Source organism: Paramisgurnus dabryanus, chromosome 21, assembly GCF_030506205.2.
Source record: "Paramisgurnus dabryanus chromosome 21, PD_genome_1.1, whole genome shotgun sequence".
In the NCBI taxonomy this organism is placed as follows: Eukaryota; Metazoa; Chordata; class Actinopteri; order Cypriniformes; family Cobitidae; genus Paramisgurnus; species Paramisgurnus dabryanus.
Genome location: NC_133357.1, coordinates 10,104,905 through 10,117,405, shown reverse-complemented (window position 1 = coordinate 10,117,405; position 12,501 = coordinate 10,104,905). Strand labels below are relative to the sequence as shown.

The following is a 12,501-nucleotide window of genomic DNA, read 5'->3' as shown; positions in this document are numbered from 1 at the left end:
TAAGAAAGTTTATTTATGAGGTTTTATTTCCTAATATAGAAAAGAAATCAAACACCTCAAAATTTTGACCTGGCAGAACAAACACAGATTAAACATAGTCATAGTCTTTTGACTCAAATTTAATTTAGTTTTAGTCATATTTTTGTCATCTGAATTGATTTAGTTTTAGTCTAATTTTATTCAACTAAATGCCATGAGATTTTAGTCTAGAAATCTACATTAAATTTAATTTAAACCCATTTAATTTTAGTCTAGTGTCATTGTGTACTTGAATGTGCCATGCTGAAAAATTTATAGCCTAACTTTGTGATATAAATATATGGTAACACTTTACAATAAGGTTCATTAGTTAACATTAGTTAGCTACATTAGTTAACATGAACTAATAATGAACTGCACTTATACAGCATTTATTCATCATTGTTAATGTTAATTTCAACAATTACTAATACTTTATTAAAATCTTGTTAACATTAGTTAATGCACTCTGAACTAACATGAACAAACAATTAAAGCTTAAATTTTTATTAACTAACATTAACAAAGATGAATAAATAATGTAACAAATGTATTGCTCATGGTTTGTTCAAGTTGGTTAATACATTAAATACTGTTAACTAATGAACCTTATTGTAAATTGTTACCAAATATTCTTATATAGGCCTATCCTAAAAAAGATATAATTTTAATATTTAAAAAATTCCAGTAAACTAAAATGACACTAACAGAAATATGATAATGCATATTAAAAACGTGAAGTTGTTCATTTGAAAGATTAATTGTAAACACATGTAGTACGTAACACCAATCTCTCACATTAAGTGCACTACATTTCTTCCGTCATGCATCCCTCTTTACAGTAAATACATTACAGCATACTTGATTAAATGTGAGGACAGTGAAATTGTACACTTATTATCAATCTTATAATGAACTTAAGTTACTCGGGCAATCAGTACAGGACCTCGCTGGTTTATTTTGGCTTATATAGTAAGTTATATCAAGTTATGTACCAGCTCAGGTTAGCTGATAAAGTAGCATCAGAGTATATAAACATTTGTGCTTGCCTTTGAGTTGCGGGAAGACCCTCCTGCAATCGCGCATCACTTTTGTTTGGATTGTAGCATCACATGTTTAACAAAGGGTCCCTTGACTGAAGCAAATGTGATATGCATCCATCATATGTTTGCTCTTTATCTCTTCTCTCAGACCAGACGCGAACTTTTCTCTACAGTTTATGACATACGCAGCACGCAGATGTCCCGCTACGGTGGCTCAACGCAAGCCATTCAGCGTTTGACATCAAAGTACCGCGAGACCAGACTTCTCCATATGCATTTGATTCGCTCTCGCAGTACTTTGATTTCATACCATTGCTCTGCGCAGCGCCAAATGAAGTCCCTCAGTTGTGTGTGTGTGCGTGTAACCTCGCAACCACAGATTCTATCCATCTTCACCCTCTGACACTTTCGTCTCGTTTTTATTTGACGAATAAACAATGTAGCGAGTAACGTTAAGTGTCATTTCAAATGTAGTGGAGTAAAGAGTACAAATACCTAATCAAAAATGTAATTGAGTAGAGAGTAAAAGTTGCCTATATTTTTGATACTCAGTACAAGTACAAAGTAGCCCAAAAAATACTTAAGTACAGTAACGAAGTACATTTACTCGAGTACTTTACACCTCTGCTGTTAAGTATTGAGTTAAGTGTTAAGTGTTGGGGTCCATTAAAGTCCATTAAAATGAGAAAAATCCTGGAATGTTTTCCTCAAAAAACATAATTTCTTCTCGGCTAAACAAAGAAAGACATCAACATTTTGGATGACATGGTGGTGAGTAAATTATCTGGATTTTTTTAAGAAAATGGACAATCCTTTAAGTTAAACATGTTTACATTTTAATACCGTATAAAGGCCTATCCAACGTATCCTATTTTGTCCTATTTTCTTACCATTGTCACTTCGGTTTTTGGTTAGATTTACATAAAATGACATCCTTACCCAAACCCAACTCTAACCCTAATGCCAGGCGACAATGGTTTAAAAATAATAAAATATGAAAAAAATTCCTAACGCAAACACCAAATCTAAACCTAAACCGAAGTGTCAATGGTTTGAAAATAGGACTAAACAGTTGAGTAACAAATACATGACAGTAACACGTAAACAGAAATCCATGACATGTTCATGCAAAAAGCCGAAAAACCGTGTCAGTGTCACACATAAGACTCACAAATTTACGTGACTATAGGTACATAATTTAATGATACATGGTTTAATCTTTACACAGAATTCTTACACATATGCAGTGAAAACCCAGCTAAAGTAATTTTTTGTGATTTACTGTTTTCTACATAAAATCATCCTACATAATGTAAAGAACATTCTGTGAAAATATAACCTTGATATCTTTCATTATAGAGTAAAGCCATATCAATGATTGAAATCAAACTTTGTTGCTCTTATTCTCATAATAAGATTATGAGACTTTATAGATTTCACAGACATGCTCACATATTGTTTTCTTTACTCATGTCTCAAGTAATTTCTGCTAAAAAACCAAAATCGGCACACTGCCACTGCTGCTCCCAAAATAATTTATTAAAACACACAATGTTTCGATCTAAGAGGTCTTCATCCGGGGCCGGTTGCACCAGCTTTGCGTAAGTTTCAACGTAGCTTATTTACGACGTAAATGGGCACTAAGTTACAACTTACGCGCTACTAAATGTTTTTGTGTTGCACCATTAAACTTAGTTGAAACGTAACAAAACGTTGTAACCAAATATTTACGGATGCCTCTGTCCATGAATGAATGACAATTGGAATAAGATGTCAGCCAGATTATATTACATCGATGAGTAATTAATTATGAAGATCCGCAAGTTCGTCAACGAGTTTTTAAGAACCGTTTAATTTTCTGTGTATCCATCAATTAAAATATGATTTAAAATTTCTTCCTGTTTATTTTCTCCTCCATGTGTGGGATAGATATTTTCAATTAAAAGTGTAATGTTTTGAGTTCGATAACGTTTGCTTTAACGTCTTTTTTAACTTTCAGTTTAGGTGAGTCATGAATGAGTTTGAAATACGTACTGTTCAGACTATTTCCTGTTTACCCATTATAAGGCTTGTGATTGGGTTAAGAAAAATAGACGTCATTCTATGCGACAACGCATTACTTTATGAAGAGGTTACAACCTACTATCTACGTTCTGCCTTAAGAACAAATGGTGCAACCGAATAAAGTAAAGAGTTAGTTATAAACTAGCTAGTAGTAACTAAGCCTCTAGTTTGGACTTTACGTCCCAGTTTAAGTAAGAACTTACGAACGACTGGTGCAACCCTACCCAGGCAACCAACATGTTCACAAAAATGCAGTACTGCAATAAACAGAACTGCAGAAGTAAAGATTGTTTTCAAACAAGTTTCACAAACACTGCCAAATTCCTATTATCACCAATCATGCTTGGCCAACATGTATATTTTATCATAAAGTATTTATTTAAAATAAATAAACAAATAAAGTATTCCTAAAGATCTATAACTTATAGTCATATTTAACAAGAGCCATCTGGAATAAATATGTTTTTGATCAATCAAGTACACTAAAATAACTTATTATTCATCATCACTCGTGTGTTGGACTGCTCCGTTTCTATGTGAACCTGGTGTATGAAGTGCGAATGGGAAAGGGGTCAGAAAGAAACTGGACACCGGGCCAAGCCCTATAACCAGACACACCTTCACAGCTTTGAATGAGTGAGTGTATGCGTATGTGTGACACTGTCTTTTTTTGCATTGCCTCATTGATTCACATATCTTTTTACAGCAACCAGTGTTTACACAAACTATTCCCTATACATGTGCATTGAAGTGTGTGTGTATGTGTTCGCCTTAAGAAATGTGCTGAAACTTTATATAAAAAAGCACTCTAGCATTAAAGTGTTTCTCTTCCCCTTTGATTGCGGCAGAAAAAAAAACGCTGCTTAATTATTCATAAGTTCTTGTGCTTGTGTCAGCCTTTCGTTAATTATTAAAATTAATCTCATTAACGAAAGGCCGGGTTTCAGGAGCATTTAATTAAATGATGAATTGCTTTCCAGATGTCGCTGTGCTTGTTAAATAATGTGCTCAGCCTGGACACCAAACCTGTCAACCAAGTCTCAAAACTGCACAGGAACTATCAAAATACACCAGGTTAGTCCTCATATTAAAGAGACAGTTCACCCAAAAAAGAAAATTATGTTATCATTTACTCACTCTCATGTTCTTAAAAAACCGGTATACATTTCTTTGTTCTGATAAACACAAAGGAAGATATTATGAGGAATGTTTGTACCAAACCGATCAGAAAAAATACTCGGTTTGGTTACAAACATTCCTCAAAATATCTCCCAAAGAAATTTATACACTGTCAGAAATAAAGGTACAAAACTGTACCTTTTCTGTCACTGGGGCTGTACCCTAAGTTTCCGTTTGGTTCCTTTACAGGAATACAAAACAGAATACAATTTAGGGGAGATTACCGTACCTTTAGGACCTACATTGTTAGAAAAAAGTCAAAATATGTACCCTAGCTGTCAGTGGGGCAGCACCCTTTGAAAAGGTAATTGTATGGACCATTAGGTACAGATATGTAAACATTTAGTACTAATATGTACCTTTGAGAAACTAATATGTATTTTTGAGGTACTAATAGCTCTCTTTGGTCCCAGAATGCACTTCTGAGGTACTAAAATGAAATCCTTAGGTGCAAAGCTGGACTTTTTGAAAGGCTGCAGCCCCAGTGACAGAAAAGGTACAGTTTTGTACCTTTATTTCTGAGAGTGTACAGGTTTATAACTAGCCCTTTAAGGCCAGTGTTGGGAAAAGTTGCTTTTAAAAGTAATGCATTACAATATTAAGATACTTCCCAAAAAAGTAACTAATTGCGTTACTTAGTTACTTTTCATGGAAAGTAATGCTTACATTACTTTTAAGTTACTTTGCGTTACTTTTTCTTACTTGGCTAAAGCTAGATCTCTTTCAGGCCTTGCAGGTGGCTGAGAAGTTCATTCCGAAATTGCTTAATTTCATCGCAAAAATGTCAAGGTCTAGCCTGCGCATCTCAGTTTCTGACTGAAACTGTTTCCGCTCAAGCGCGCACGGATAAAGTGCGTAAATATACGTTAATACGTTCAGTTTAGTACAGTAAATTGTTTTTGTACAATTGAAAAGTAACTTGCGTTACTTTTTAAAAAATGTAACTCAAATATCAATATGTAAATTTATAAAGTAATGCGTTACTTAATATAAAGTAATATTATTACGTAATGGGCGTTACTTGTAATGCGTAAGTGTAATATGTTGAGCATATTTGGATGGTTTATGCGAAGCCACGGTTTTGAGCCATTAATTGTGTTTATGTTTATTATCTACGCAAACAAAAACAATAAATTGAAACTGGGGCCTATACCATGAAGCCGGTTTAGTTGGTTAGCCAGGTAAGTTTAGGGTTAGTTTGTTTAAATCCTGGGTTTTGGGTACCATGATAATAGCTTGTACCAACAGAGCCTGATCACATTGCCTTGGTTTTGGCAACTTATAAATAATTCTGTAACCCTGAGTTTGTTTAACCATTTCATGGTACAGGCCCCTGGTAACTCCTTTTCGATGGGAGTGGCTTTAGAGCATGAGACAAGAAACAGGTGTAAAGTGCAGATAACCTTCAGCAGGAAGGGAATTTGTTGAAAAAAATAAAGCATATTTATATGTATTATAAACGAATATAACCTATTTGTTTTGAATTTACAGACAGAATAATTGGTGCGCTATCAAGTGGGGCATTATTTCTTTTTGCAGTGGTTATTTTATGGTGAGCCATGAACCTACGTTGCAGGTATGTGCAATGCTAAATATAAAAAGCCATATAATTGTACATATTAAAAACAGAAAAACAGGCTCTTTAAAACTTATAAACGGGAGGACGACGACAAAGCGCTTTTTATATCTCATCTTGTTGGCAGTGCACCCAAAGTCCATTTTATCTGTCACTTGGCAGAAGCAAGCCAAAGTCGACAGATGCCAACACAGACAGGTTGTGTGACATGCTTTGGTCCTCAAAAACCGTACACGAAACTATGTTGGGTAAAAGGAAATGACCCAAGGTAAATGAATAAATACAGGCAATTAATTGCAACAACAAACATGGGGGTTGACCATGCGTTTTGTGCAGCAGGATAAAAATAATATGAATTGTTTGTTATATTACATTAATAATATGAATTATATGTATTTCATTTTAAGCTCATTTTGTTCACGTTTCGGTTCTTCAGTGTTCTTCCATCGTAAATTAGTAAAGATTACCATGCTGCCTCATTAGCTTTCAACACATGAATGTTTCTCGCAACCTCACAATGATGCAGTGCCCTTCATTCTGTTTGCATCTCCTTGCCTGTTACCATCTTTCTTCATCTTGATAGGTGTGTGTGTGTATGTGAGCGAGAGAGAAAGAGTGTGTGTAACCCGAGTCCTCTCTCTCTCTGTCTGTGGTCTCTGCTCTGGGGCTTTGGGGCACAAACTGCACCAGAGGAAAAAGCTGCAGCTATACAACCCCCCCTTTCATTTTACTCCTCTGCTATTTTTCCTCCAGAACCAAAAGCATTGATCCCCTGAGTTACAAAATACCCCTTCCACCCACACCTCAATATCCATCTTCCTCCCCTTCCATTTACCCCAAATCAGTGTCTTTCGTCTGGATAATGGATGGCTGTCTGTCTTTTCCTAAGCGTGGGGATAAAAACATTCGTAAATGTACACATGCCTGTACAGTACAAAAATGATAACTAGCACAAATGCAGGTCTGTTATAATCATTAATCGAATGTTATAATGAAATCTAAACATAAAAGATGAAGTTTTATATTTTGGAAGCGACTTGGAAAGAAAAAAAAGTTAAAAAAAAAGAAAATAAATGAATTGTCTGCTTTCAGAAAAATGGACACTATGGGAAAAGATTAAGTGGCTAAAATTGTACAGCGTGTAAGTTTGTCTCTGTCTTTATGCATGCATGTGTGTGTGACAATGCTCAGACACATACTGGCCATATGGCTACTGTGCTCAAAACTTCAGCTCACATCTGTTGTGTATTAAAAACCTAACACTGCCCAGTACATACCTGGGTGGCCGGTCTATACTTAAAGATCCAACTTTTCAATTATGACACAGTATAAAGTTTAGTGTTCTCTACACATATACAAAATATACAGCAATGAGCACATCTCGAAGATGCTCCTTTAAATGACAACGCATGCACATTTACACTACTACACAGACATTGGTGGAGAAATGCAAAATTCACAAAGACATATAGAATGAGCTTATCTATTTCTTATCTCTATAGCTTATCTTTGAGTGACATATACAGAACAGCCACAATTTTTAAAACACAGCTGAAGAGAGAGAGATCTAGCGTGTGTGTGTGTGTGTGTGTGTGTGTGTGTTGTAGTTCACTTACGATCTGATCATTCAGTTCCTGTGAATTCTCCATCAGTTGAACGTTCACTTCTCTCAAGAACAGTCCAGACACCTGCAAATAAAGGATGCTTTAAAATCTTAAAAAATATAGCACATAGGCATCTCACTCTCTCTCTCTCTCTCTTTTCCTTTGTCTCTGTCTCCCTTTGTATGTGTGTGTGTAGGAGGGGAAGGAAGAAGTCAGTTAACTTCACTATATCATAGACAAATAGGCTGAAGTAAATATTATTTACAGAAGTAAACAATGGGCACACAGAAATTTAATACACACACATACAGCATATGTACACATACATGCAAAAACACAAGTTCATAGTGGTGCATGGAAGCACTCAAATCTAACCACAATTTCGGCCAGGGACCAAAATTAACATTCACCAAGCAAATGCAAGTAAAAAGTGTGAGTGAAAACAATGTGTCTTGTAATAACAAATTTGACATCGGAAGTTTATCTATAAGGTGCTTTTCTCTTTACAACGTATTGTGGTGACACATGTGTATTATTTTTGCATGAAATCGTCAAACTATTAAAAACTAATGAATGTTTTATTTTATGTAAAATTACAGAATCTCAGGTTTGGTGGCCAGTAAGACTTTTTTAGGGGGGTAAATGTTCACAGCACATTTGCAAGTGAAATTTGCATCGTGATGCTCACCTCCATACAGCGGAGAACCCCTGAATCTTCATCATCCAAATCTTTTTCTCTTCCCATCCTTTGCCCATCATTTAAAAGTGTAAAACTTCTTTAAATTGATTCGAAATCTCCAAAGACCATCGTAATAAAAAGACATCTTATTCGAAATTACTTGGAAAGATTTTGAAAGCCTTAATATTAGAAGAATAACTTTATTCTCTGTCCTACCAGACCTGTGGTTTATAAATGTGTAATATATTGAATTTTTAAACTCAAATGCATGATTCAGAGTGTTGGGAGATTAAAAAGTCTACACAGTTTCACTGGGTTCATGCTTCATAGTCTTTTAAAATAGTTTTTATTCAAATAAAAAAAAATCAGGTTACACTCACGAAAGTCATTTGGAAAGGGACAGAGGTACAAATAGGTAGAAATAACTCAAACGCATTCAACAATGGACTAAATAAAGTCTTACATGAAATCCCCAAAGCAGTATTTTAGAGTTGTGTTTTGGTATATCAATTACTATGACATTATACGCAGAACAATGAACGTAAAGGGGAAGTATAGGCATGTATAAAAGCCTATGCAGGTTTGGCTTTACTTGTAAGGGCCAAATTCTTCAAATTAAAGCAAAACGTGTCAAAAAATACTTGTAAAGTTTATATTGTTTTGCTAATAAAAAGATGCCAAATGTTGTAAGTTTGTAGGAAGTGTAGGGTTAGGGAACATAACATATATCATTAGACTGGTAGGAAAACAATGGAAAGATGTAAGACAGAGAGTTGAAGGGAAACTGTGCCCTTCAACTCTCAAGAGCAGATCATTTGAATTTTTCATTTGCTTGGTGAAGCTGTGTTCTGAAATTCTAGCCTTTAATGCTCAGGCAGGAGAATGAGCTGAGCGGCATTGATTTTTTACTGTTATCAGTCAGTGCCCTCTGAGCCCACTGTCCTGAAACACACACACACACACACACACACACACACACACACACACACACACACACACACACACACACACACACACACAGAGATCTGTCTCACTGCACACACACAATTGTCTTATTAGGGAGGACAACCGTACAGACATCTTTTGTTTTCATACTAGTCTAATAATACTGCTATCCCTAAGAACCTAACGCTTACACAAACCCTGGTAACATTAAAGTTTACAGTTGGATTACAGTTGGATTTGGACAAAATGTTTGCCCCCTACAAGTATTGCCAAACCATTACACGCACACACACACACACACACTAAAAAGACAAACAACAGAAATCACATTACTTTGTTATGGGTTTGTTTATGATGATAAGGACACCTTAAATGTCTTGCCCTTCTGAACCAAAACATACAGGAATTTCAATTAAATCTACATTCTGTTTTACTCCATCTTCTGTTTTACAAAAACAAATAATATTTAAATATTTTTTTAAGAGAAAAAAGGCTAAAATAATTTTTTTCCTTCACATAGATCACCTTGTCTCAAAATAACAAAGACTGGTATTGTGCTTCACTGCTATTGTCATGGAAGCATCTGAAGCGTTTAGTGCGCGCGATTCGACACAGCCACGGCACGAGCGCGACGCACAGGAAAGCCAGATATGCCAAAGCCTTCGTCTTCCTCCCTTTAAATCATCAGCCCTCCCGGCACTGTCAAGACACACCGTCTATTAATAAATAAACAAGCTGGCATTGGAGGAAAAGAGTTTCTATCTCTGAGGGGATATTTCTGATTTAATGCATTCGGTGTGGTGATTTCATTACTCCATTTATAGGCAGCCTATTAAGCTGAATGACATTACTCAAGTTGTTTTCCTTCGCCCACGTGTGAACAAAATCTAGTTATCCTACTTCCCCTGTAAATACATGACAAAAACAGACTACTGTGAGCAGATGCTGTTAAAACCACTTAAACAGTGTGTGATACAGTATACCCAAACCACCACACGCGATTACTATTGATCCTTCACCATAACAGCACTGTAGCCTGTATGACTGTAAAATATTTTAAGGTAAAAAGTTTTTTTCCTTTGTAATTTAATTTAGAATACATTAGATAGCAGAGGATCAAATCAACTAAAGAGGACTTGATTTATGATTAAATCAAATAGTTTATTTTATTATCATAGGAGTAAAAATAATGTAAGATAACATAAGCGTATTAACTTTATTGCCATCATAATATCAAATAAATAAATGCTAAACTTTCATTTATTTTAATCCTAAGTGTTTCTAAACAAGGCTAGAAAAAGCCAGAGGTGGTCACCAGTGTGATCGTATGTAATTGTTGGCTAATACAGTCCATCTTATTACCAGCCAGCAGACCGACCTGTGTGAATTATTTCGTGTTAAGTGTGTAATCTAATCCGGGCTCTTTCTTCGGTATCGGGTTTAAGGCCGAGCTGGTATCGACAGCGCGAGAAAGCGGCCAATGGCCAAAGCGCAAAGAAGCGGCATCAGTGTCGGGATGATATTCCCGTTTCCTCCGTATCAAATACAAACACAAACTCCACGTGCAGGGGAAAACGGACATGGCACGTGCGGTCCAAACGGACACGGGAATACCCAACAAACTCAAAACCTTCTACTCTGTAACACAGAAACGGACACTTAAAAACATTTAAGAAATAAATATATTTGGTAATTATAGTAGAGAATTGTCTCTACTACAATTCTTTATAAAATCATATTAGATTATTATATAAAGCAGACTACAAAAAAATAAATTAAGAATTAAAACTGTCATAAACAATTTTAGTGTGCGCGATAAAAAATACAAAATGGTTTAAATGCAACAGGTGTCAGTTAAGCAAAGTGGGCTTAATATGGAAAATAAAATTAACTGACTGAATTAATGATTTGATTTAAAACCCTTTGTCGATCCTCCATTTCGTAAGGGTTTCAAATGACGTGAATGTATCAAGCGCGAGCAGGTGCTTTTACGCATTGTCCATTACCAAACAATATTTAATAAAAAAACTCAAAGTATTTGTTAAGCGAGAAAACTGAGTGAGCAATGTCTGACAATATATATAAAAAATAGTCACTTCACTTACTTTTAGGAGTAATGCGACGCCAAGATTTCCAAACTCTCTAGAAGATCCGCGCGCGTCGCTGCATTCGCTCTGTTGACATGCTCATCCAAAAATATTCAAGTGTCCGAGCTGCGTGTAGCGCGAGGAACAGCTCGCGCCAGACAGTGCACGCGCTGTCAGTGAGGCTGACGGTGAAGTCCTCCCTAAGTTCATGAGAGCTTAACTGTTCGCACCGAAGCGGAACCGTCCGACACCATAACCAAAACCCCCGAGGTGCGCTTACTTGCCTTGCGTGCAGATGCCACGAGTTAATATTTTGTTAAATTTTTACGCCCCTGAAGTTAAGTCGAGTACACGCGCACTCCGTGGTCTACTTCATTATTAAAGTTCTCCACAGCGACGGAGCAAGAGCGCTCGAGGATGCGCATGCGCGCAGCTGCTATGCGGGGTGCTGCTGTTGGCTCACACCCAACCTAGTAATGGGGCACAGCAGAAGGGCTGGGGATGCCAGGATGAGACTCGTATTAATAGTTTGGTCCAAATGATTAACTTTTTATTTTATTTAACACCACAAACGACCAATTCAACCCCTTATCTTAAGACTCTTGCATTGAGTTGACTTTGGGGGTGTTATGCCACAAGCAAGAGAACGCTTACAGTTTCATCACTGGCATACTAACAATTGTGCAATTCTGGGTAATTTAACAGATTTCTTCCATATCTAAAATTCGTTGATATAATTGAGCTTCAATATGTTCACTGCTTTAAAACCAGACCATATCCAGAACCGAAAATGATGCTCTGGACCACCATGTTTTGCCGTTTTTGACTGACACACTGTTACAAAAAGAAAACAAAAATTTCATGCTGTTGAGTGGAATGTAACTAGCAGGGGGTTGCTGTTGATCTGCAGGCTTAACTCCACATGCTCCATGAGAATTTGGCTGCATTAACATCAGGAAACAACATTTCTGCAATTTCTTAAAACTTCAGGGAGGCGAACTTACACACCTCACCATATTGTATTTTTAAACGATTTAATTTGAAAAAGCAAGTCATTGGATGACAATCAAATTGATCTAGGTAGCAAACTGTTGGAAGATAATAATTAAAGTTGGTGGAAAAAACAGGCACAACAGTCTTTAAGAGCAAGTGCATACTGGCTTTTCTTTTTGGGCTGGGGGGTGGACATGCAGCTCGGTGGGGTCTTATTTATAGACCTGTGCAGAACTTTTGGCTGCAAACTGCACTGTGCTGACGCGGTATAACCAGAAGATGCCTGTCAAACAAAGAATAAAAATACACCAAG

At 36.3% G+C, this 12,501-nt stretch overlaps 1 protein-coding gene across 10 annotated transcripts in view; it reads right to left on the bottom strand.

The window, feature by feature from the left end:
• The window catches only part of eya4 (EYA transcriptional coactivator and phosphatase 4), a 50,350-nt gene extending 38,748 nt beyond the window's left edge, over positions 1-11,602 (bottom strand). For 6 of the 10 annotated variants that reach the window (XM_065285473.1, XM_065285476.2, XM_065285475.2 and 3 more), the window contains exons 1-2: positions 11,214-11,600; positions 7,497-7,568 (exon numbers count right to left, since the gene is read on the bottom strand). In XM_065285473.1, the coding sequence (XP_065141545.1) occupies positions 7,497-7,529 (33 nt within the window). In that variant the 5' untranslated portion in view covers positions 7,530-7,568; positions 11,214-11,600. Of the gene's footprint in view, positions 1-7,496; positions 7,569-11,213 lie in introns of all 10 variants that reach the window. The other 4 variants (XM_065285474.2, XM_065285477.1, XM_065285478.1 and 1 more) reach the window with 2 other exon arrangements.
• Positions 11,603-12,501: the final 899 nt, after the last annotated feature.